We start from the raw sequence: 25,881 nt of genomic DNA on the forward strand, positions 1-25,881 counted from the left end.
GATGAGTCGTGAATATCAGTATCTCTGAAGTCTCTGCACAGAATATTTTAGCATCTTTGTATTCATCAGATTCCCTTTGTGTGCAATGCAGGTAGTTGTCTGTGTGTCGGCTGGATACAGACATAGTGCTGCTGTCACAGAGGATGGTGAATTATACACATGGGGTGAAGGAGATTTTGGAAGATTAGGTAAGATTTTTTAATAATTGAAGTTATTCTCACAGAAAAATAGAATGGTTATTGAGAAGCAGTGAGACTAATAGGCCAAAGACTGTTAATTTTTTTAGTTTTAAGCTCAGAGAAAGATAATTTTAGAGAGAGAGTACCTAGATTCTGGTGCTTTTAAGATGTAATTAAATCTAGCAGGTATTTACTATAGGCATTATAGGATTTCAGGGATAAGAAAGATACCATCCTGAAGTGATCCTGAAATGTGTAATATAGAGGTAGTGAAAACAAGTAACATTAACATGATACTAGACAGCTATAGATATGTGCTATGAGAGGAGCCATGATAGAATGTTCTGCTGATTCCCTGAAGGAACTGAGTAACTCATAAATGGAGCAGCCTAGAAGATTAGATGCAAAGATATTAGAAATGATTCAGTTTTTCATATTTAATTGCACTTTAAAAATTTCTCAATTCTGTAAGTAACTTGTAACGTTTATTCTACCTGTGAAGTAATGACTTAAAGAGTTAACATTATTTCTTTGTTGTTGTGTGTGTTTTATCCAAGGTCATGGTGACAGTAATAGCCGTAACATCCCAACATTAGTAAAAGACATTAGCAATGTAGGAGAAGTTTCTTGTGGCAGTTCACATACTATTGCTTTATCTAAAGATGGGAGAACTGTATGGTCTTTTGGAGGAGGAGACAATGGTATGTAAAAAAATATTTATTGATAACTTTGGCCTTTTTTTTTCCTTGAGTTTAAAAAATTTTATTTTTCAGTTGTACAAGCCTATTGTAGAGAACTCAAATACAGATGAGCAAATGTTTTTTTCTGACATTGAAAAAATTAAAATGAACTGTTTCTACAAATGTTGCTCATAAACATTGTTAAAATTTTGGGAGCTAGACATCTAAATGTTATACATATGCACTTATATAAATATGTGCATATATTTCTATATAGATGTTTTTAAAAAAGAAAGCAGACCTATCTATACCATAGATACTATCTTGCAACCTGTTGGTTTTTGTCTAATAGTATCTCATGAATATCTTTCTGTGTCAACAAACATGGCTGTATATTTTTCTTTTCAGTGGCTCAAAGTATTCTTTCATGTGATTATAGCAAAACTTACAAAGCAATTTATTATTGTTGAATATCTAGACTGTTTCCAGTTTTTTTCAGTATCAAAAACAGAGTAGTGAATGACAGTCTTTTCCTACGTTTCTTAGTCACTCCCACCAGCAATATGAGAATGCTCACTTCCCTATATTCCTCAACAGTACTGGCAATTAAAATTAAGATGATTTAAAAAACAGTTTCAGTAGTGAAAATGTTATTTAGTTTGTATTTACTTCTAGGGAGTTTCTTCGCCTTTTTTTTTACCCCTTCTGGTGATTTGCCAAGTTTTCTGATTGGTGAATTATTGAATCTTTTTAAAAAATAAAAAATAATTGTATGTATACACATTCTTGAATGTGTGTGTTAAGTCGCTTCAGTCCTTTCTGACTCTTTGTGACCCTATGGACAGTAGCCCTCTGTCCCAGTCTCCTCTGTCCGTGGGATTCTCCAGGCAAGAATATTGGGATTGCTGTGCTCTCCTCCAGGGGAATCTTCCTGACCCAGGAATCAAACCTACATCTCTTATATCTCTGGATTTGGTAGGCGGGTTCTTTACCACTAGTGCCATCTGAGAAGACCACACATTCTTGTATAGGACCTGTTTATTAGCAAATTTGAAGTTAGAAATATGACCATTAAAGAGGAAAGACAGTAAATGAATTTTCTGTACCTCTCTTAAATTGGTTTTCATTGCTTGAAATTAAATCTATTGTTTAGTTTTTTTTTTTTTTCTGGTAATGAAACCATTCATTTGTTAATATCCTCTGCTATCAGAAACTCTTAAGTTTTCTAAGATGTTTGTCAGTTTTCTCAGATGAGCTTTCTAAGATGTGAACAATCTGTCAGGTTAGTCATGGAAAGGTTAGTGATGTTTATCAACATTAATAGTTAGAAAAAGAGTAAAGTTTCTTTGAAACAAATAAGTTGTTTAACTTGAATGTGTTTGTTTTTATAGGCAAACTTGGCCATGGTGATACCAACAGAGTGTATAAACCTAAAGTTATTGAAGCTTTACAAGGAATGTTCATTCGTAAAGTTTGTGCTGGAAGTCAGTCTTCACTTGCTTTGACATCAACAGGGCAGGTAGGACTAAGGGATGAGCATAAAAGGTTGAGAGTATTTCATAGGGCCAGGTGACTAAAAAGTAATAATTGTATTTAAATTTTGAAGTTAATCTACTGAAAGGAAATATTTTCTCTTGTTTGAAGAAGTTGAGTATCTGAGAAGGAACGAAGTTTTCTGACTTGACCTTTGTGAGCTAGATAGACTTCCTGTTAACTCCATGTTCTTTGTATTAAGATAATCTTAAAAAGCCTTCTAGCACTAAATACCCTTTAAACCTTTTCCTAGAACTCATGAATAGTGGGGGAAAGTGAGACCCCATCAGTTCAGTTCAGTTCAGTTCAGTCACTCAGTCATGTCCTACTCTTTGTGACCCCATGAACTGCAGCACGCCAGACCTCTCTGTCCATCACCAACTCCCAGAGTTCACTCAGACTCACGTCCATCAAGTCAGTGATGCCATCCAGCCATCTCATCCTCTGTCGTCCCCTTCTCCTCCTGCCCCCAATGCCTCCCAGCATCAGAGTCTTTTCCAATGAGTCAACTCTTCACATGAGGTGGCCAAAGTACTGGAGTTTCAGCTTTAGCATCATTCCTTCCAAAGAACACCCAGGACTGATCTCCTTTAGAATGGACTGGTTGGATCTCCCTGCAGTCCAAGGGACTCTCAAGAGTCTTCTCCAACACCACACTTCAAAAGCATCAATTCTTCGGTGCTCAGCTTTCTTCACAGTCCAACTCTTACATCCATACATGACCGCTGGAAAAAGCATACCCTTGACTAGACGGACCTTTGTTGGCAGAGTAATGTCTCTGCTTTTGAATATGCTATCTAGGTTGGTCATAACTTTCCTTCCAGTGAGTAAGCGTCTTTTAATTTCATGGCTGCAATCACCATGTGCAGTGATTTTGGAGCCCCAAAAAATAAAGTCTGACACTGTTTCCACTGTTTCCCCATCTATTTCCCGTGAAGTGATGGGACCAGATGCCATGATCTTCGTTTTCTGAATGTTGAGCTTTAAGCCAACTTTTTCACTCTCCTCTTTCACTTTCATCAAGAGGCTTTTCAGTTCCTCTTCACTTTCTGCCATAAGGGTGGTGTCATCTGCATATCTGAGGTGATTGATATTTCTCCCAGCAATCTTGATTCCAGCTTGTGCTTCTTCCAGCCCAGTGTTTCTCATGGTGTACTCTGCTGGAATCAGTGATATAAACTAAGAAGGCAAGAAAGTGATAAAAAGAGAGATCAAGGAGAATATTTCCAGATAGAAAATAATCTGAGAGGGTTAGGTGTTTCTGGAAAAGGGTTACTCAGGCTGAAGATAGTCAGAATTGTGTAATCCCTTTAAACTTTTGATTTTCTCCGTGCATGTTTTAGCTTCCTTCTGTTCATTGGTGGCGGAAAGGGTCCAGCTATGGTGATTGGTTCAGTTCAGTCTCTCAGTCGTGTCTGACTCTTTGTGACCCCATGGACTGCAGCCTGCAGCATGCCAGGCTTCCCTGTCCATCACCAACTCGTGGAGCTTGCTCAAACTCATGTCCATTGAATCAGTGATGCCATCCAACCATCTCATTCTGTCGTCCCCTTCTCTTTTTGCCTTCAGTCTTTCCCAGCATCAGGGTCTTTTCTAATGAGATGGCTCTTTGCATCTGGTGGCCAAACTATTGGAGCTTCAGCTTTAGCATCAGTCCTTCCAGTGAATAGCAAGACTGATTTCCTTTAGGATGGATTGGTTGGATCTCCTCGCAGTCCAAGGGACTCTCAAGAATCTTCTCGAACACCACCGTTCAAAAGTATTAATTCTTTGGTGCTCAGGTTTCTTTATAGTCCAACTCTCACATGCATACATGACTGCTGGAAAAATCATAGCTTTGACTAGACATTCAGAATGTCTGCTTTTTAATGAGCTGTCTAGGTTGGTTATAACTTTTCTTCCAAGGAGCAAGCGTCTTTTAATTTCGTGGCTGCAGTCACCATCTATAGTGATTTTGGAGCCCTCAGAAATAGTCTGTCACTGTTTCCATTGTTTCCCCATCTATTTGCCATGAAGTGATGGAACCGGATGCCATGATCTTAGTTATTTGAATGTTGAGTTTTAAGCCAGCTTTTTCATTCTCCTCTTTCACTTTCATCAAGAAGCTCTTCAGCTCCTCTTCACTTTCTGGCATAAAGGGAAAGCTACGGTAATAGACTGACAATAATCGAATCTGTGTCTCCTGCATTGGCAGGTGGATTGTTTACTACTGAACCACCAAGGAAACCCTAACATATAGTATATTTTTGTTTGTTTCAGGTCTATGCTTGGGGCTGTGGAGCTTGTCTAGGTTGTGGTTCATCAGAAGCTACTGCACTGAGACCAAAGCTTATTGAAGAACTGGCTGCCACAAGAATAGTTGATATTTCTATTGGAGACAGTCATTGTTTGGCTCTTTCTCATGGTAAGATCATTTGTTTTTAAAGAGATAGTGTTAAATAGTACCTTTCATAAGTGTTTCATATTTATTTATTTCTCTTATTTTTGGCTGTGCTGGATCTTTGTTGCAGTGTGCGGGCTTCTCATTGTGGTGGCTTCTCTTGTTGCGTGCGAGTTGTGGGTTCTAGGGTGCGTAGGCTTCAATAGTTGTGGCATGTGGGCCTAGTAGTTGTGGGGCATGGGCTTAGTTGCGCTGTGGCATGTGGGGTCTTCCCAGACCAGGGATTGAACCTGTGTCCTCTGCATTGGCAGGTGGATTCTTCAATCACTGGACCACTGGGGAATTACAGTGTTTCACATTTAAATTTGAGTTTTCTTTTGTTCTTTATGTTTTGTTTTCAGATAATGAAGTTTATGCCTGGGGAAATAACTCAATGGGGCAGTGTGGACAAGGAAACTCCACAGGTCCTATTACTAAACCAAAGAAAGTAAGTGGCTTAGATGGCATAGCTATTCAACAGATCTCTGCTGGGACATCACATAGTCTAGCATGGACTGCTCTTCCTAGGGACAGGTAAGTGTGCCCCTGTTTAAAATTTCCTGTGTTTTATTAACAGCAAAAACACTAATAAAAGCAGAAATATTTGAACATTGTTCAGTTATTATTCAATAATGATTTTTATTCAAAATAAAATTTTAATTTTTATTAAATTATTTTTATTCAAATACTCTTCTGAATATTTCTGATAATGGCTTTTTTACTGTCATAGACATGCCATCTAGATATCTTTCAATCTGAATGTTGAGGTTAGATGTATTTCATAAGCAAGAAGTTATATTGTACATTAAAATGCTATCTTAATTTAAATGTCTTTTAAACATTTTGAATTCCTTCTCTCTTTCTCCAGATACTGATCTTAAAAATTGTGTCTACTAATCAGGAGGAAACTAAATTAAAATAATCAAAATCAGAACTAGGTGTCATTGATTTTTAAGAATAGTTAATTAGTTTCTACGCCCTTTATCTGTGTCATTGTTTTTTTAAGCAGTGACCATACCTTTAGATAAACGAAGTTACTTTTTGCAGAAATTTAACTTTTTCCTAACATGATAATCATATCTTTTTAGATAATCAGGTATTTTTAGCCAATATTTGAAGATTGAATTTTAAGAAATTTGAGAGTTATTTCAGCTATGTTCAGATGTATATGGGCTAATTAATAATTTGCAATATATTGTATTTGTATTCTAAACCTTTGGTTCAGATGTGGTTTATTATAACATTCTGACCGATTTTAAACATCTATAGATAATTACCCTCTAAAACAAAAGCTGAAAATACTATAAGTTGAATATAAATAACTTAGTGTCAGTGTTAAATCTGCAGCTTTCCACCTTATATGTAGAAAATGATTTTCAAGATCTTGAAAATTCTCACAAGAGTTTTGAACAGGTTTTCTTTTAGTATTGAGTTGGCCAAAAGTTCTTTCAGGCTTTTCCATAAATCCTATGGAAAAACCTGAACAAACTTTTTGGCCTACCCACTACATTTCAAGATATCACTGTACAGAGTCAGGCTATTATTCTTAATATGAACTGTACATCTTATGGATCCTAAGAACCAGAAAGGGCTGTAGTAATTCATGCGGTTCAGCACTTTGACTTAGGTGAATGAATATTCAGACCTCCTAAAATAAATAGTGGCTGCATATTTTCTTCTTGAAGAATTCTAGAAATGGCATATTCTTGGTCTTCTTCAGTCGCTAAAATGAAGGGTTTTTATCACCTTTATAATCAGAAAGGTCTTTGTATATCTTATTGATATGTTTCAACTTTAGTACCCTTAATTTTTATTTTTGATTGTGTGTGAAAATTTCACGTTAAGGGTATTTCATGCTTTTCTTATGCTTCCTTCTAGACAAGTTGTTGCCTGGCACCGACCTTATTGTGTAGATCTTGAAGAGAGTACCTTCTCACACCTTCGTTCATTTCTTGAGAGATACTGTGATAAAATAAACAGTGAGATTCCCCCACTCCCTTTCCCTTCATCAAGGTATGTTATATATATATGTGTGTGTTTGTATGTGTCTGTGTGTATGTGCACACGTGCACACATATCTATTAATTACTCATTTTGAATTTTGAGTTCTTTCTTACTCAGTTTCTCCCTCAATTATATGAAATTTTATAATCAAAAAAAGAGCTCAACATGCATACTTACTGATAATAAGCTTTAGGAAAAATTATCCATAAATTCATGAAGCATGTTTTTAAAATTACTGTTCGTCATAATTTGAAAAAAATTTTAAAGAGAAAAAAAGTGTTACCCAAAGTAGATAGCACGTGCTGTTTTATATTCCAGAAGTTTATAGCTGTTTATTTGGTTTCAGGGAACATCACAATTTCCTCAAATTGTGCCTGAAGCTGCTTTCAAATCACCTTGCTCTTGCACTTGCGGGAGGGGTAGCTACTAGCATCCTTGGGAGACAGGCAGGTCCGCTTCGAAATTTGCTCTTCAGACTGATGGACTCAACTGTCCCAGATGAAATCCAAGAGGTACGAGTATAAGATTTGTACATCTATGTCTCAGCCACATTTCTCCTTGAGATTGTAGCTTGTAAATTCAGCTTTGTATTGGTAAATTTCAATTGGATGTTCTTTCTGTTACTTCTGTTTGCCTGGTGGGAGTAAATTTTTTGTTAACTTGTCCTTTTTGTTAGCTTGTCTATCCTAGAGGTCAAATGTCACCTCTGAAAAACCTTTCATTTCCTGCTCTGCTGCCAGGTTTGATTTCTCCATGTATGTTCTCATCGCATCACATTGTTTTGTGGTTGTCTGCTTACAACTGTGTTTCTCTTTTCCACCAGAAGATGAATTTCTGAGCACAAGTACCCAATTTTATTGTGGTAGAATGCACATAACATAAACTTTGCCATCTTAACCATTTTTAAGTATACAGTTCAGTGGTATTGTGAGGGAGAGGGAGAGGGTGGCATGATTTGGGAGAATGGCATTGAAACATGTATACTATCATATAAGAAAAAAAAATTTATAATGTTGTACCACCATCACCACTGTTTATCTCTCTCTTTTCATCTTACAAATTGAAATTCTGTACCCATTAAACAATAACATACCATTCTCCCCCTCCCTTTAGCCACTAGCAACTACTATTCTACTTTCTTTCTCTATGATTTTGACACTTGTATGTCATAAAAGTGGAATCATACATTGTCTTTTTGTCAGTGGCTTTTTCACTTAGCATAATGTTGTCATGATTTATCCATGTTAAGTAGCATGTGTCAGAATTTCCTTTTTAAGGCTGAATAATCTTTTGCTATTTGTATATATTAAATTTTTGCTCATCTGTCATCTTATGACCTTGAATTGAACAATGGTTTGTTAGATATGATGCCCAAACACAAGCAGCCAAGAAAAAAGATAAATTAGACTTCATAAAAATTAAAATACATTTATTTTTATGCTGGTGCTGGAGAGGGGATACTGAGCTGTTGGTTATGAAGAGTGACAAATTAGACTTTATTTACCACTGGAAACTGTTGCTTCAAGTACAGATCAGGCAAGGAACAAACTCTGCAACAACCATCAGGACCAAAGAAGAGTACACTTAAGTTGAAGACATAACACTTGATCTGAAACAAGAAATTTGTGCCTGCTCAACAGCTTTGAAAGAGCACTTCCAAATGCTGCTAGTAGTCTTTGTTTTTTAAAAAATTAATGAACATTTATGCTTAAAATGACAATATCAAGAAAATGAAAATAAAACTCACAGAATGGGGGAGATATTTGTAAATCATGTGTCGTGTCTCATAAGATTCTAGTTTTCAGAATATATAAAAGATTCTTACAACTCAACAGGAAAAAGACAGCCCAATCAAAAAATGAGTCAAAAATCTGAATAGACATGTCTTCAAAGAAGAAATACCTAAGGCCAGTATGTACATGAAAAAAATGTTTATCATTAGGCATGAGGGAAATGCAAATTAAAATCACAGTGAGATACTACTTCATACCCACTGAATCGTTGTTATCAAAAAAGACTGATAATAGGATTTCCCTGGTGGTTCAGTGGTTAAGAATCCGCCTGCCATTGCAGGGGATATGGGTTTGAAACCTGGTCCAGGAAGATTCCACTTGCCACAGGGCTACTATGCCCATGCACCACAGCTACTGAGCCAGTGCTCTAGAGCCTGCGAGCTGCAGCTGCTGAAGCCTGTGCTCTCCAATAAGGTGATCCACCACAATGAGAAGCCTGCACACAGCAACAGAGACCCAGGGTGGCAGCAGCAACAACAACAAAAAAAAACCTGATAATAATGAGCATTGATGAAGATGTAGAGAAATTGGAACCTTCATATAATGCTAATGAGAATATAAAATGATACATCCACTTTGGAAACCAGGTAGTTCTGTTAATAGTTAAACGTACAGTTACCATATAAAGTAGCAATTCCACCTGCGTCTATATCTAAGAGAATTTATTAAAAACTTGTACATGAATGTTCATAACAGTATTATTCATTATAGCCAAAAAGTGGAAACAAACAAATGTCTGTCAGCTGGAGAAGGGATGAACAAAATGTATGTCCATACAATGTAATGTTATTCAGCTGTAGAAGGGAATGAAGTACTTATACAGGCTACAGCATAGGTGAATCTTCTAACCATGCTAAATGAAAGAAACGAGTCACAGAAGGTCACATACTATATGAAATGTGCAGAGTAAGCAAATCCATTGAGACACAAGGTAGGTTAATTTGTTGTCAGAAGTGTTGGGTGAGGAAGAGATGGGAAGTGGCTGTTCATGGGCAAGGTTTTTTTGGGGGTGATGAAAATGTCCTAAATTTGATAGTGGTGATGGTTACACAACTCTGAATAAACTAAACCTACTGAATTTAATACTTTGAAAAGTTAAATTTTATGATGTGAATTATATGTCAATTTTAAAAAAAGCAAAACTGATACAGTGATTTTCCCATAAGAATTGTAGAAAAATTCTTCTAGCTTTCAGATTGTTAGTCAGAAAATCTATGCTATTCAAATTTTTAATCCTTTTATGGAGATCTTTTCCTCTGTGGATTCTATAACAAGTTCTGCTTCTCTGTTCTCACATTTTAAAATGATGTGAACTGTTGTGGGTCCAGTTTCATCCATTGTCACGTATATTTGGATAGACTCTTAATTTGGAAACTCATAGCCTTCAGTATTAGTAAATTATCTTAAAGTGTGTGATGATTTCCTCTTCACTGTTTTCTATGTTCTTTCTCTCTCTCTTTGAACCTCATTGTTGGGTAATAGACCTCCTGGATCATTCATCTTAATTTCCTTAGGTTTTCTTTCCTGTTTTCCATTTTTCTCTCCTCTACTTTTTGAGAAATTTAATTTTTATTTTCTAACCCTGCTATTGAGGTTTTATTTTCTTATGTTTTTAATTTATAAGAGCTCTTTTCTTAATCATTGTTTCTTTTTTTCTTATTCACCATTATTTTAGTGATAAAGAAGCTATGACCCAGAGAAGTTTGAGGCTTAAGTTAATAGAGCTATTTTTTAAGCTGTTCCTGCTACCTAGACATTTGTTTGGCTAAGGCCTGCTCCGTTTTTAACCTAAATGCCTAATCCTCAGGGAGACCGTCCGTAATGAGCCCATGCAAGTGTGCTTAAGTTGCTTCAGTCATGTCCGGTTCTGTGCCAGCCTATGGACTGTAGCCCACCAGGCTGCTCTGTCCAAGGGGTTCTCCAGGCAAGAATACTGGAGCAGTTGCCATGCCCTCCTCCAGTGAGTCTTCCAGACCAAGGGCTTGCACCTGCATCTCTTATATGTTTGCTGCATTGGCAGGCAGGTTCTTTACCACTAGCGCCCACCTGGGGAGCCCATAGACTGTGTTCATTGCCTTTATGTATCGGTGCTCACTCAAGTTTGCACTTCATTTTACTTTTTCTGTGTGACTCTTTTCACACTTAAAGTTGCTTACTCAGAGTCCCTTTTTCTTATTAGACTATATGCTTATGTGTCTTGTTTGTTGCTACATTCTCAGCACTTTTCAAAGAGCTTTATCAGGCTCGACACTGTTAGACTCAACACTGAATATTTATTGCATAATGATTAGCTGAGTAGTGGCAAATCCAAAATTCTAGTCTTCTTAAAGACGTCTAAAGAAGGATTTGTCATGCTTTCTTTTATTCATATGCCACCTTCTTTAGACTTCTATGATCCACGTTCTTTAGACCTCTTTGATCTTAGTAGTCTGTGGATTTATTTTTTATGTGTTCCTATTAAAAATGTAAGAACCAAGCCAAATAAATCTACTTTATTTTTTTAATATAAGGTTGTAATTGAAACTCTGTCAGTGGGAGCAACCATGCTGTTACCTCCATTACGAGAACGTATGGAATTACTTCATTCTCTTTTACCCCAAGGACCTGATAGATGGGAAAGCTTATCTAAAGGACAGGTGAGCCTTTGTCTGATATCTAAGTAAACCAGTACTATGTTATCTAAAAAAGACTGAGAGGGAAATAAAACTAATCAGTTGCCAGTGTTCATGAAATAATACTTCACTTGATGAGTCTGGTACATCCTAGTATTTAATGCTTTGTGTTGGAAAAATTCCCAGGCTTCTAATGAAAGTGAAGCAAGTGATAACTTAAGTGATTTGGGGCTCATTATTAAAATTATGTCTAATTTTTCCAATGTTGTTTACACCGTCAAGCCAAAGAACTTTATTTGTAGTGTGTGGGGTTGAAATCAAGGGCATGAGCTACTGTTGGTTCTGTGCCCAGAACCTTGTTTGAAATAGTTTATATAAAAAGTAAAGGAAGATGACTGTTGTGAAAAAGCACTTGATGATATGAGAAATGCTGCTTATTTCCATTTTTATTATCATATATGTGCTAAAATAAGTACGTTTTGCTCAATCAAATAGAACAATCAATTGTAGAGTTACAGATTTGAGGAAAAAAGTGTTACTGTCAGTATAATAGCCACAGATGCTTTCCAGTGAGTATTTTGCATTAGTTTAGATTTCAAGTGATTTATTTTAAACATTAGAATAGATAATTTCATTGGTAATTTTGTAGAAGAATGTGTACTATAATTTATCTGTTGACATTTCTTCTTTCTACTTACAGCGCTAAAATTATTATGTATAGTGTGCCATTTTAGCTTAGAGTTTCAGGTAGTAAGGATGTAATACTACACTTTAAGTTGCAGTTTCTGAAATGCTATTAGTGGGATAGCTTTTTTAAAAAAACTACACATTTTCTAAAAGATTACTATCTATTATTACGATATAAAGCACATTAGTTAGCATCATTATAGGTTTTTGTTTTTTTCTGGGATTTTTTTTTAAAATTTAGTTTTCTAGTGCATTTTAAGCTAATTATTTGTTCTATTTCATCCATGGGAATATTTTTCTTTAGAGAATGCAGCTGGATATTATTCTGACAAGTTTGCAAGATCATACCCATGTAGCCTCCTTACTTGGGTATAGCTCACCTTCTGATGCTGCTGACCTCTCTTCTGTATGCACTGGCTATGGAAACCTGTCAGATCAACCTTATGGCACTCAGAGCTGCCATCCAGACACCCATCTGGCTGAAATTTTGATGAAGACTCTCTTGAGAAATTTAGGATTTTATACGGTAAGTTGCCCTTTTTTTGGTAGTAAAAGAAAAAAGAAGAAGAAAACTTGGGTTGGGGGCTTCCCTGGCAGTCCAGTCCAGTGGTCAAGACTCTGCACTTCCAGTGCAGGAGGCACAGGTTTGATCCCTGATCAAGGAATTAAGATCCCACATTCCACATAGCATGGCCAAAAAAAGAAAAAAGAAAAAAATACTTGGGTTGGTTTTTTTTGAAGGGTGTGTCCCTTGGACTACAAGGAAATCCAACCAGTCCATTCTAAAGGAGATCAGTCCTGGGTGTTCTTTGGAAGGACTGATGATAAAGCTGAAACTCCAATACTTTGGCTACCTCATGTGAAGAGATGGCTCATCGGAAAAGACCTTGATGCTGAGAGGGACTGAGGGTAGGAGGAGAAGGGGACGACAGAGGATGAGATGGCTGGATGGCATCACCGACTCGATGAACATGAGTCTGAGTGAACTCCGGGAGTTGGTGATGGACAGGGAGGCCTGGCATGCTGCGATTCATGGGGTCGCAAAGAGTCGGACACGACTGAGCAACTGAACTGAACTGAGGGATCATTTCAGGTCAAAGTATTTTGACATTTAAACACTTATGAAATAAATAAAACTAGACTCCACTTCCCAAAAGGGGGGAAATGTGTCAGATATTCTGAAATATTGTGGGTGCCAAGTGACTTATAGTTGAGAATTCCAAAGAGATTTATTTTGGAATTTTACCAAATTTTTTCTGATATTAATATGTAAGAATAAACATAAAAATAGTCAACATTTTGTAAGAGAAGAATCATAAGGAAAGGATTAATCTTACCAGATATGATCTTATAATTAAACAGTATGGTTGATATTGACTAAAAATAGGCTGGTTAGTAGGAGAAAAGACAGTGGACAGTAGTATTGCTTTTTCTTATTAGAATGCCCTTAATTCTTGCTCTCTGGTGTTTCTTAGATTTTTCTCTTTTTTCCTTTCCATTTCTATGGGTTCTAATCCATACCATCATGACCTAATGGTAATAACAGTGTTTTAACTGTTGTCACTTTCACTGGTCTCCTCTCAGCATCTTACTGCTAGAATAACCTTGTTGTATTAAATAACCTTGTTTTATTAAATCAAAACTTTTTAGACCCTTCATCATTTGGCTTACACACCACACTCTCCTGAGCTTGTGTGTAGCACAGCTATCTCTTCTCTTCTTGTCTGCCAGTCTGTGACTTCTTTAACAGTTGACTGTTCTAGGAAGGCTTTGCTCAAACAACATTTTCTAACCGTGTAATGATAACTGCATGAGAAGTATATTAGTCACTCAGTTGTGTCTGACTCTTCGCAAACCCATGGACTGCAACCTGCCAGGCTCTTCTGTCCATGGGATTATCCAGGCAAGAATACTAGACTTGGTAGCTGTTCCCTTCTCCAGGATATCTTCCCAACCCAGGGATCACACCTGGTCTCCTACATTGCAGATGGATTCTTTACCTTCTGAACCACCGGGGAAGCCCAGAAAGGCTTCTAGGAAGCCTTGCTGAAATAACCATTTCTAACCATGTAACTATAACTTAATACCTTTTATCAGTTTTCAGAGTCAAAGTGTACTGTGTAACTAAACTTCAAAGTGTTTGTGTATCATTTGATATTGTCTCCTACTCTTCAGGGTCAGGTCTGTATATTCCTTTTTTCGGTACAAGTCTTCCCTAGTAGCTCAGCTGGTAAAGAATCCTCCTGCAATGCAGGTGACCCCGGTTCAATTCCTTGGTCTGGAAGATCCGCTGGAGAAGGGATAAACTACCCATTCCGGTATTCTTGGGCTTCCCTGTGGCTCAGCTGGTAAGAATCTGCCTGTAATGCAGGAGATCTAGGTTCAATCCCTGGGTTGGGAAGAGCCCCTGAAGAAGGGAGCCACTACCTACTCCAGTATTCTGGCCTGGAGAATTTCCATGGACTGTATAGTCCATGGGGTCACAAAGAGCCGGATATAACTGAGTGACTTTCACTTAGTGTTGTATTCTGCCCAACTTAAAAGGTTGTTGATTAAGTCAGAGTGACAGTTGTTCCTGTAGAATTATTTTCTTTCAGATTTAAGAATATAAATTTGATCTGATGTTTGGCTGCAGATGGAATGGGAACAATGCTATAAGTATATCCATTTGGTATTGACTGAAATTTTTCCCCAAAGTTCTATTAAAATATTGCCTTTCTAATGCCATTAGGGCTGAAGTAGATGTATATATTATATGGAAATGGAAATAAAATACTAACTGTAATAATTGCTTTTAGGCTGAAAATCGTAAATTACTGTTTCTTTCTGATATAATTTAAACCAGTTTGTCTTGCTCTAAGATTTTAGAATAAGACCGCTTGTCTTAGTCTGTTTGTGCTGCTATAATAGAATACCACAGAGTGGACAGCTTATATACAACACAATTTATTTCTCGCAGTTATGGAGATAAAAAGTCTAAGATTGAGGAGGCAGCAGATTGGTGGTTCCTGTTTCTTGGTTCATAGACAGCTGTCTTCTTGCTGTGTCTTCACACAAGGGAACTCTCTGGGGTCCCTTTTATAAGGTCACTCTGCCCTCATGACTTAATCACCTCTCAGAGGCCCCACCCTCAGATACCACTGCATCAGGGATTAGGTTCAACATAAAAAGAATTTTAAAGGAACATGTTCGGTCTAGCAGTGCTTATATGCCCACTTAAAATGGTGCTTATATAGTCAGGGCCTTAAAATATTGAGACTTTCTCTTGCATATTATAAACAAAGATCATAGTTTATGCATAAGGGTGTTTATCATATTATTATTTATAAGAAATAGAAATTGGAAACAACTAAAATATCTAAAAACTGGGGAATGGTTATCTAAACTATATATGCTCAGTGGACTATTTTGTCTCAGATTTTATGTACACATGGTTTATGAAAATACAAAAAATATTTATAGATCTGTTAGAAAAGAGACTAAAAATAGAATATGTAATTTTATGAAAAAAGACACAAAACCAGAAAAGAAATACTGAAAAAATATTAGATACAGTGGTTGGCTAAATGGTGATTTAAACTTCCTTTAAAAAAAATACAGTTTTAGTATGTTCTAAATTTTTTACACTATTTCTTTCTAAAATATTTTTAACTTGAAATAACTTAAAATTTATGCATGAATCACAAGAATTGTTCAAAGAAACATCCCCTACCCTTCAGCCAAATATGCCCTTCGTCCATCCATTATTTGAAAGTAAATTGTAGAAATCATACTGGCTATTCCTAAGCATTTAAGCATGCATTTCTTAAGGACATTCTCTTTCTTATATAACAACAGGGCAGTTATAGAATTCAGAAAATTTAACATTGACACAGAACTATTGTATAATATATTGTATAATATATAGTCCACGCTCAAATTTATACAATTGAGTGCCCTTTATGGCACCCTTCCCCGTCCCCCAAATTCAGAATCATACTTTGTATTTAGTTGTTATGTTTCTGTAGTCCACTTATTGCTTTTATAATCAGAAATAAAATTAATTTCTGAGAATTGTGTTGTTAGAAATTCAAGTGTGTGAAAATAAAACCTTTACAAAAGAGTTTGGGGAAACAGTAGCATTAAAATGTTGATACGTTTTGTCTTTGTGTATTGTTGTTTTCCTTTTTCTTGTTTTCTGCATTTTCAAAGATTTTGTGGTGAAACATTATTGCTTTTTTTTTTTAATGGAAGAGCAAGTTGAAATTGCATGATAAATGTTACCATCTTATAGCTAATGACTACATAGCAGTAGCAAAGATGTAAGGATTAATAATGAAAGGAGACTGTGGTTTCTTAAATCAGAATTATTTATGGTAGGACATTAATTTCACTTTCAAACACTTCAGATATAATCTTCATTTATGTATCATTTTAGGATCAAGCATTTGGGGAGCTAGAAAAGAACAGTGATAAATTTCTACTTGGAACATCGTCTTCAGAGAACAGTCAGCCCGCTCATCTTCATGAACTGCTATGTTCACTGCAGAAACAGCTGCTGGCATTTTGCCATATCAATAACATTAGTGAGGTATGTGATTCTCTGCTTTCTATGTTATTTTTCAGGGACCTTGAAACTCAGATATTTGGGTAAACCATGAAATTTTTGTACCTTGAATCTTCCAATGTAGTAATTTAGAAACTTTTTTCCTTAGAACTCAAGCAGTGTGGCATTGCTTCATAAACATCTTCAGCTCTTGTTGCCTCATGCCACAGATATTTATTCACGTTCTGCAAATTTGCTGAAAGAAAGTCCTTGGAATGGCAGCGTTGGAGAAAAATTAAGAGGTGTGTTTGGTACTGGGTTTCATATTTAATCAATGGTTGTAAAACAGGAATTTTTAGCCTTTCCAAAGCCAAAGAGGGCCTGAAACCTCTGAGTGGAGTAGGAATGACTTTGAATCTCCTGAGCTGGGTTTTGGGTGATGGCAACAGTGATTGATCTGGTTAATCTTAAAAGATGCCCATTGTTGTGTAGAGGCCTAATTTAAAGGAATCAGATGACATATACTCAAAAAGGTTAATATTAAATGGCATAAAGTGAGATTTTCATCCATTTCTTTACCTTTCTTTAGCATTTGCAATTCTCTTTCCTTCTTGAAATACTTTCTGTGTGTGTGTGTGTGTGTGTGTGTGTGTGTGTAGCAGAGTTTTATTAAAGTATAAAAAGGGACAGAGAAAGCTTCTGACATAGGCATCAGAAGGGGGACAGAAAGTGCCCCCTCGCTAGCCTTAGCAAAGGAGTTATATACTTTTTCAATTGGTTATTACAATAAATCAAAAGAATGTCTCAAGATTGTAGAAATTTTACCAGACCCACTCCCACAATTTACATTTTAAGATGACAGGGTTCAGTTCAGTTCAGTTACTCAGTCGTGTCTGACTCTTAGTGACCCCATGGACTTCAGCAGCCCAGGCCTCCCTGTCCATCACCAACTCTCAGAGCTTACTCAAACTCACATCCATTGAGTCGCAGATGCCATCCAACCCCATCTCATCCTCTGTCATCCCCTTCTCCTCCCGCCTTCAATCTTTCCCAGCATCAGGGTCTTTTGTAGTCAGTTCTTTGCATCAGGTGGCCAAAGTATTGGAGGTTCAGCTTCAGCATCAGTCCTTCCAGTGAATATTCAGGATTGACTGGTTTGATCTCCTTGCAGTCCAGGGGGATTCTCAAGAGTCTTCTCCAGCACCACAGTTCAAAAGCATCAATTCTTGGTGCCCAGCTTTCTTTATAGTCCAACTCTCACATCCATACATGACTACTGGAAAAACCATAGCTTTGACTAGATGGACCTTTGTCAGCAAAGCAATGTGTCTGCTTTTTAATAAGCTGTCTAGGTTGGTCATAACTTTTCTTCCAAGGAGTAAGCATCTTTTAATTTCATGGCTGCGATCACCATCTTCAGTGATTTTGGAGCACACTATTTTAATTTAAAAAATTACATTTGGTTTAAAAAACATAAAAGACTTTCCTCACTAACATGTAAGCACTGTGAGGGCAGGCATTTTTAGTTCTTTATTCACAGTCATACACCTTTCACCTATAATAGTGCCTGGTATATAGTTGTAAGTCTTCAATAAATACTTCTTAAGTGAATCTGAAAATGAGAATAAATCTGTGAATGAGAAATTCTTAATACATTTTAAGTGAAGATGCTATAATCATTTGAATTTGTTGGCACAAGGATATGTGTGCTTTCCCATAGTGTCTGTTGTGATGCATTCAGAAAGTAAATAAATACTGACCCCAACCTAGCTACCAGAGAGTTATATAATAATTGAACAAAGAGTTATTGAATTAGTGTACTCCAGTTCTAGGCAAAAATGGTTTATTTATTAGTTTTTTTCTTTAAGTTTGTTTGAAAGTTGATCCGTGTTAAATTTCTTACCCTTCATAGATGTGATATACGTCTCAGCTGCAGGCAGTATGCTCTGCCAGATTGTTAACTCGCTCCTGTTACTCCCAGTGTCGGTGGCTCGGCCTTTGTTGAGTTACCTCCTCGACTTGTTGCCACCTCTTGATTGCCTTAATAGACTCCTGCCAGCTGCTGCTCTTTTGGAAGACCAAGAGTTACAGTGGCCTCTTCATGGTAAGTACAGTTAATAAAGGAGCAAATAATGCATTTGAGAAAAGTTATTCCTTTTTCTCACATCAGACAAATCATATCTGACACTTTGGGGTATAATGTGGTCAAAAGATAAAGTTGCTGGCAAAGAGCTTACAGTGTAAAGTGGGTACCTGAGATGAGAAAATTTAAGAAAGTTACTTGTATATAAAGTGACACAAATTGAGTCTTTATCTGATTATTAGACTTGAATAGTATTTTTCATTGATTTCAAGACATGCCTTTTTTCAAATTTTGACATGGCTTAATTTGGATTCATCTTAGAATAAATAATAGGAAAGCATTGGTTTCATAAATTGGTTGGCAGCATAATGACACATTTTACAATCAATGGATTGATTTAAGTTTTATTTCTTAAATGCAAAGATTTTTAGTTTTAAATCTCTATTTGACAGTACAGTATTTCGTATTTTGGCTTGATACATAGGTAACTGATTGATTGTAAAAGATAGAAATTGGGAACCTATCTTTCTGTGTTTTTCCTTTTAGATACTTTACAGAAAATAGCATTTAAAATTAAAAAAAAATTTTTTTTTTTGTCTACACCGGGTCTTAGTTGCTGCACACAGGCTTTCTCTATTTGCAGAGAGTACTTTCCAGTTGTGGTGTTTAGTCTTCTCTTTGGAGTGTGGGCTCCATGGCATGCTGGCTTCAGTAGTTGTGGCCCTGGTGGCTCTGGGCTCCAGAGCACAGGCTCAGTAGTTGTGGTGTGCAAATAGGGGATCTTCCTGAACCAGGGATCAAACCAGTGTCTCCTGCATTTTAAGGTGAATTCTTAACCACTGGACCACCAAGGTAGCCCAGAAAATAGCATCTTGATTTTAGGTATAATGTGTGAATTCACTCTTAATTTATAAGATTCTGGTTATTTTATTCCATTGAAGATAACTTAAAATATTATGTCTAGAAAATAGCAATGTATTTTTCTATTGAAGTCTATCCTAAGGTTATCAAAGGAGTTTCATTACTGAAATCTTAAAAACTTTTCAAGTTTAAGTGCAATCACATGTTTAATGGAAAGAATCCTGGACTAAGGCATTAAAAGATTTAGATTTTAGTATTGGCTCTGTTTGAACTTGGGTGTATAAGTGACTTGGGCAAGTCACTTATAGCTTCTTTAAACTTTGGTTTCTTCTCCTGGAAAGACTACTTTGAACAGAATACTTTGAGGGCCCATCTTACACCCCATTGTTCTGTGTCAACTGGATTTAGATGAAGTCAAATGTTAAGGTTACAGCTGTTTCAGGATATTGATTAGACTTTATATGGAGCCATTCCAGGTTTACTCTTGTTTTTCTAAAGCATCTCAGAATGTTCTAAGACTTATTACTCTATTTTTCTTCGGTGAGGTGTCATTTTATTTTGGATTTTGCATCAGTGTTCATAACTGATTTTTTCCGTAATTTTCCTTTTTCACGCTATCCTTTGTGTCATTTTTTACTACCACAGGTTACACTAACCACATAACATCAATTTGGAATTTTTCTTTTTTCCCTCTTTTCTTTAAAATTTGTCTAATTTAGAAGTTATCTCTTCTTGAAGGTTTGAAAGACTGTAGAAACTCTCTGGCCCTAGTGTTTTTTAATAGATATATTTTTGGTGATTAATTTTCCCTTTTTAGTGGTTGTTCTCTTACAGCTTTTTGTTTCTTTTCAAATTCATTTCAGACATTGATATTTTTTCAGAAAATGTCATTTTGTTGGTTTTCAAATTTATCAGTACAAAGTTGTTCATAATATTCACTCATGGTTTTAAAAAGTCTCTAGTGTGTTTGTGGTTCTATCCTCTTTTTTATTTTTAATTTGAAAATTTATGCCATCATTTTTTCTTAGAGGTTTATCCATTTTATTAGTGTTTTCAAATAACCAGTTATTTTAATTTATTGATCTCTTATGTTTTTTGTTTATTATTTCATTGATATCTATTCTTATCTTTATGGCTAACTAGTTTTATTTTTTAAGTGAACTTTAAAAAATAAATGTACAAAAAGAAAGCATGGATCTGGATCTTAGTACAGGGCGCTTCTGAATTCAGGCCTTAAAAGCATTAAGTAATACTAAGTGTCATTTTACAAGATCAGTTCTTTCTGTTAGGACTCTGACCAGGGATCAAACCTGGGCCCTCTGCTTGGGAAGCACAGAATTTTAACCACTGGACCACCAGAGAAGTCCCCTAGATCAACTCTTGTTTTGATTTTGGAGGGATAAGCTACCTCAGTTACTCAGTGTTAAGGTTGAAATTTGATCTGGATAGAATCAGTGGGGGATAATTCTGCCATGTGCTGTTTCAGTGTTTATCTTAAAATTGGTAACTTTACAAAGCCAATTTTTATATGACAGACTTATCTGAATATATTTTAAATTAGCTTGGTAAAGAGTATATATACAGAAAGTGTTACAGTTTTTGTTTTCATTATAAAATTTTTTTGCTTCAATATCTTCTTGTAGTGCAATAGAAATAGAAATGAAAAAGTTTGAGAATCTTGAATACCAGATACATTACTAATGATTTTGTTTTCAGGAGGGCCAGAACTGATCGACCCTGCTGGCGTGCCATTGCCTCAGCCAGCCCAGTCCTGGGTGTGGCTTGTGGATCTGGAAAGAACAATTGCTCTTCTTATTGGGCGATGTCTTGGTGGCATGCTTCAGGGTTCACCTGTGTCTCCAGAGGAACAGGACACTGCATATTGGATGAAAACACCACTTTTTAGTGATGGTGTAGAAATGGACACCCCTCAGTTAGGTAATGTGCTTCTCTGCCGCATTTATGAGTAAAATATATTTGTGTTTATACCTCCTTTGAGATTTCTCTTATTATGGGTTTGCTGAATAGAGAACCGATAGAAAACAAATGCAGCATTTGCAGGGTAGGGGATCCGAGACTGTAACTTGGAGCCCTCAGAAAAAGTTAAATCCTGCGGCATTGTATAGTGAAAAGTGCCCCCTGAATTAGAGAAGTACAGGTCTGGTTCTACTCTGTTATTACTTATCACTCATTTTAAGCAAATCGTCTAACTCATAAAAATGAGTAAATGCTTGATTTACTTGTGTTCTTGGGCTTGGAGCTTATGAAACTGCTTCGGAGACAGTTTAATAACCATGACTTACCAGGGCTCAGGTCATAAACACCTTTCAGTTGTGAGGACCAATCCCTTCTGTTCCCAGCCTGTCCTGCTTTCGTGCTGATACTACCTTGTATGACTATTTTTTTCCTCCTCATTTATGGTACCTTTGGAGTTTCCTTTCTTGCCTCATCTCCCATTTGTCTACTTTGCTAGTAGGCTAGCTCTCAGACTGTCTGAACATGAAGATTTGTTCAGGTCCTGAACAGATGGTGTAGTTGTTTTATCTACGATTGGTCCTTCAATCTCTCTGGCCTCTAATTTTAATCCTTGAAATGAGTTAGATTAGATAGCCTATATGGTCTTGTTAGATTTTAAATTTATTATTTCTCTGGTAAGAGAAGGAGACTCAGAGAATGTCCAAGAAGCAAAATCTAAAAGAAATCTCAATCTAAGAGAATTTGAAGAGGAAAAACAAAAAGTAGAAACCAAGACAAAAATTGTGGAGATTCTGCTTTGGGATTGGAGAGTGGGAGTGAGGGATTTTGAAGACTTTCCTCCTTTTCCAGCTAGGAGTATATATTCATTGTTTCATTTATGAATCAGAAAGTGATTCCATTGATACTTAGGAACATTTGTATAAAAGAAAAGTAAAGTCATGTTTTTTTCCAAGGGGCAATTAACATCATAAATATGGTTCCAATGCTATCAATGTTTAGCTTTGTGATAGTCACAAATGTCTTCCTGAGGGCAAAAGTATCATTATCTCTACCCTCCTCATATTTCTGTCTACTTTACTCACTTATCTGGCTTTTGATATGAATAAAATCAATTTCAGTTTTAATGTTATTTTTCAGTTTTTAAATTATAAAGTTATATAACTGTTAAAATGTTACATTTTATGTTTAAATACTTGTTATATTAGGAAATATAGCAATGTTAATCACTCAGTCATGTCCAACTCTTTGCAACCCCATAGACTATAGCCCACCAGGCTCCTCTGTCAATGGAATTCTCCAGGCAAGAATACTGGAATGGGTTGCCATTCCCTTCCCCAGGGGATCTTCCTGACCCAGGGATCAAACCCAGCTCTCCTTCATCACAGGCAGATTATTTACCGCTGAGCCACTAGGGAAGTCTTTATATTAGGAAATGGATCTTGTCTTTATAAAAATGAATGATAATTCAGTTATATCATGGGTTAAATTAAATTGACTTTGAGTGTTAGCCTGGGAATCTATCATTTAGGGAAATGTTTTGTTTTTTAAATGGAAAATGAATTCTTAATGCCAAATGTCTCATTGAAAAGTTAGGAACCACCTGAACAAATATAAATGTCAGTTGAGAAATTATTTATATAAGTATCAATATGGTTGATCTCCCTTAAATTATCCTTAAGTGATTATTTTCTCTTAAGTCTACAAAAAGAAAAAAAACTTGGCTAGTCTCTTTCCCAGTGATTCCATGTTTCTCAGTAAGAATATCAACCCATTTTGAACAAGAAAGTTCTTTGTCACATAAGACTGTGCTGCACATGTAGGGCCCTGCCTACCAAAATGCCAGAACTCCTTGGAATGTTGTTACATGTAGTCACACCAAGAAAGGCATACTGAGAAGCATTAAAAGACTACCTCTATAGCATCTGCTTAAAATGGTTTGAAATATATCATTTCACACTCATTAAGTAAATATGGTGAGATTTTATTTGTAGCACCAAAATTTATGAGGCTTGGAATTGATAACTTGTGTAATTTTTTTTTTTTTTTAGATAAATGTATGAGTTGCCTATTAGAAGTAGCTCTTTCGGGAAATGAGGAACAGAAGCCTTTTGATTATAAATTGCGGCCTGAAATTGCTGTCTTTGTAGACTTGGCCTTGGGTTGTTCAAAAGAGCCTGCTCGAAGCCTTTGGATCAGCATGCAGGATTATGCTATTAGTAAAGGTAAAGTAAAGAGGATAAAGGGGATAAATATGTAGACAGCTCATAATACCAACTAATATATGTGTAATATATATAAATAGAAAATCACAGGAATAGCAGTATTACTTTCTTATAGAAAAAGGAATTTTACAATTAGCATTTTAAAAGGTTTCTTATTCTTTTTTGTGGAAACTACCCTGTGTATTTTTATGTACATATATCCTGTCTGAAGACAATCCAGTGTGGGAAAATTGAGGTTTTTATAAAGAATAATAAATCCAGAGGTAGCATTTCACTGAAGGATTCCATGTGGTATAAATGGATCTAATATAAGAGTTTGTTTAATGAATCTCTTCCCTTTGCAAGCCCTGGTCAAGAACTGAAATGATGTGTATGTAGATGTCTTGAGCTCTGGGTCTGGTCATTTTCCTCTTCTGTAAACTACTTTACTCTTTTAGAGTGCTGTTGAAGATACCAGTTTGAAATGAGGTATATTATTAAGTACAGCAGTAAAGTATAATGAAAGTGTATAGTGGTATTTCAGTTTCTGTTGATTAATTGATTAATATAGTTTTATGTACAAGTTTTTAAAGGATATACCTGACTTCCTTTCAGCTCCCTTGCTTCCCCTCCCCTTTAAAAATATTTTCTTTTTTTAAATTTTCTTGGCTGTACCACATAGCATGTGGGATCTTAGTTCCCCAACCAGGGATCAGACCTGAGCCACTTGCATTGTAAGCAAGGAGCCTTTACCACTGGACCGCCAGAGAAGTCCACCATGCTTTTCCCCTTTAGCAGTGTCTTGGATTTTTCAGAATACGTACCTAGTTACCTTTCTCCATGTTGTTGTTTCTTTGATCTGCAATTCCCTATTTCTTTGGATTTTCTTCCTTCTGTGATAAAAATGGTAAAAGTAAATACATGTTCACCTCTTATAATACTTTATATATAAAAATGAGATAAGTATCATTTAGATCTTTAAAACATCAGTGAGATGATATGTTTGAAATTTGAATCTCATGCAGTCTGTCATTTATTATTTACTCATTCTATTATGTTGACTTTCACCAGTGGTAGAAAAGTATGCTAGTGGAGGAGAAACAGCTTGTTTTCTAAATTATATTTTCTGATATTCTCTAATTTCATCATTTTCTTGGAATGTGCAGTTAGGTATTCTTTTATATCATGTTGTCACTTGTTACTTTGCAGTGAGCACTTTAAAAAACAATATAAACATAAGAGGAATAAAAACTCTATCTCTCCATTGTTCATTTGCTAGTACACCGTATATCTACACAAAGTCTAGGTATATAGCCTAGACTTTATACCTGAATAGTAGAAACATTTTGTAGAGCTTGGTATGGAATGACTGTAACTTTAATGAAGGTATTTTAAAAGAACCTTTTAAACATTGCAAAGGAGGATGGTCCCTGCTAAATTTGAGACACTGAAAAGGATGTCACTTTAGTTTGCTTTTAAATTGAATATTAGCCTACTTGAAATAAGATCTTGTTTGGTTTTAAGTTATAGCAGTTTTCAGAATAGCAAGCAATCCCTTGGAACAGATGATCTCTCAAAAACCTAATGTGGAAAATTTTGTATGTAATACAAACTGTTATTTTAAGATTCTCTAGCTGTAAGATTTTCTTAAAATCTGATGTGTTTATATTCATTTTTTAACCTGTAAAATAGGTAAGTCTGAACTTAAATTTTTACCTAAGCATCCAGAAAGGACTGGAAAGTCAATCTTTAAAATTTTTCTTTTAAGATAGGAGTTTTAAAAAGGAATTAAGAACAAGTGAAGATAACTTTGGACTTAATATTTTCCAAGGGTGTTTTTGCTTGGTTTTGTTTTTAAGTAGCATGGTAAATCTGTCAAATTAACAGAGTCTAGCAGACATTCTGGGAGTGGAGTAGACAGTAAACCTCCCATATCCCCATTTGGAATCTACTGAATGTATTGCATTTTTACAGTACCAGTGTGCTAACATGGAATTAAAGAAAGCAGCTCACTAGTTCTCATCATCTAATGCTGTGATTTGGGTTTTCAATTGCATGTACTCATTTCTGTCCAAATGCTGTTTTATTTCTTACCCACCTAAATTTACATGTACTCATAGTGTCTATTGATACTTCAGTAACTTCAAATACCAGATATATACACACTTGACTAGTTTACTCAATATCTCTACTAGGATAACTAAAAGGTACTATTCAGAAACAGACACCTGATTACAGATATCCATCCTCCCAAAGGGCTGTTCTTCTCTTGGTAAAAGCCAGTTGCATTCTAAATATATTATAGTCATCATTGACTTCTCTTACAT

General features: G+C 35.9%; 1 protein-coding gene across 43 annotated transcripts in view; it reads left to right on the top strand.

Annotated features, from left to right (window-relative positions):
- Positions 1 to 25,881, top strand: part of HERC1 (HECT and RLD domain containing E3 ubiquitin protein ligase family member 1) — a 210,765-nt gene that overhangs the window by 71,158 nt on the left and 113,726 nt on the right. For all 43 annotated transcript variants that reach the window (XM_060417792.1, XM_060417800.1, XM_060417813.1 and 40 more), the window contains 14 exons: positions 92 to 188; positions 737 to 880; positions 2,251 to 2,378; positions 4,652 to 4,796; positions 5,174 to 5,345; positions 6,690 to 6,824; positions 7,162 to 7,327; positions 11,119 to 11,244; positions 12,212 to 12,433; positions 16,325 to 16,477; positions 16,602 to 16,734; positions 18,345 to 18,536; positions 21,093 to 21,314; positions 23,402 to 23,575. In XM_060417792.1, the coding sequence (XP_060273775.1) occupies positions 92 to 188; positions 737 to 880; positions 2,251 to 2,378; positions 4,652 to 4,796; positions 5,174 to 5,345; positions 6,690 to 6,824; positions 7,162 to 7,327; positions 11,119 to 11,244; positions 12,212 to 12,433; positions 16,325 to 16,477; positions 16,602 to 16,734; positions 18,345 to 18,536; positions 21,093 to 21,314; positions 23,402 to 23,575 (2,209 nt within the window). The remainder of the gene's footprint in view (positions 1 to 91; positions 189 to 736; positions 881 to 2,250; positions 2,379 to 4,651; positions 4,797 to 5,173; positions 5,346 to 6,689; positions 6,825 to 7,161; positions 7,328 to 11,118; positions 11,245 to 12,211; positions 12,434 to 16,324; positions 16,478 to 16,601; positions 16,735 to 18,344; positions 18,537 to 21,092; positions 21,315 to 23,401; positions 23,576 to 25,881) is intronic.

Source organism: Ovis aries, chromosome 7, assembly GCF_016772045.2.
Source record: "Ovis aries strain OAR_USU_Benz2616 breed Rambouillet chromosome 7, ARS-UI_Ramb_v3.0, whole genome shotgun sequence".
Taxonomy (NCBI): domain Eukaryota; kingdom Metazoa; phylum Chordata; class Mammalia; order Artiodactyla; family Bovidae; genus Ovis; species Ovis aries.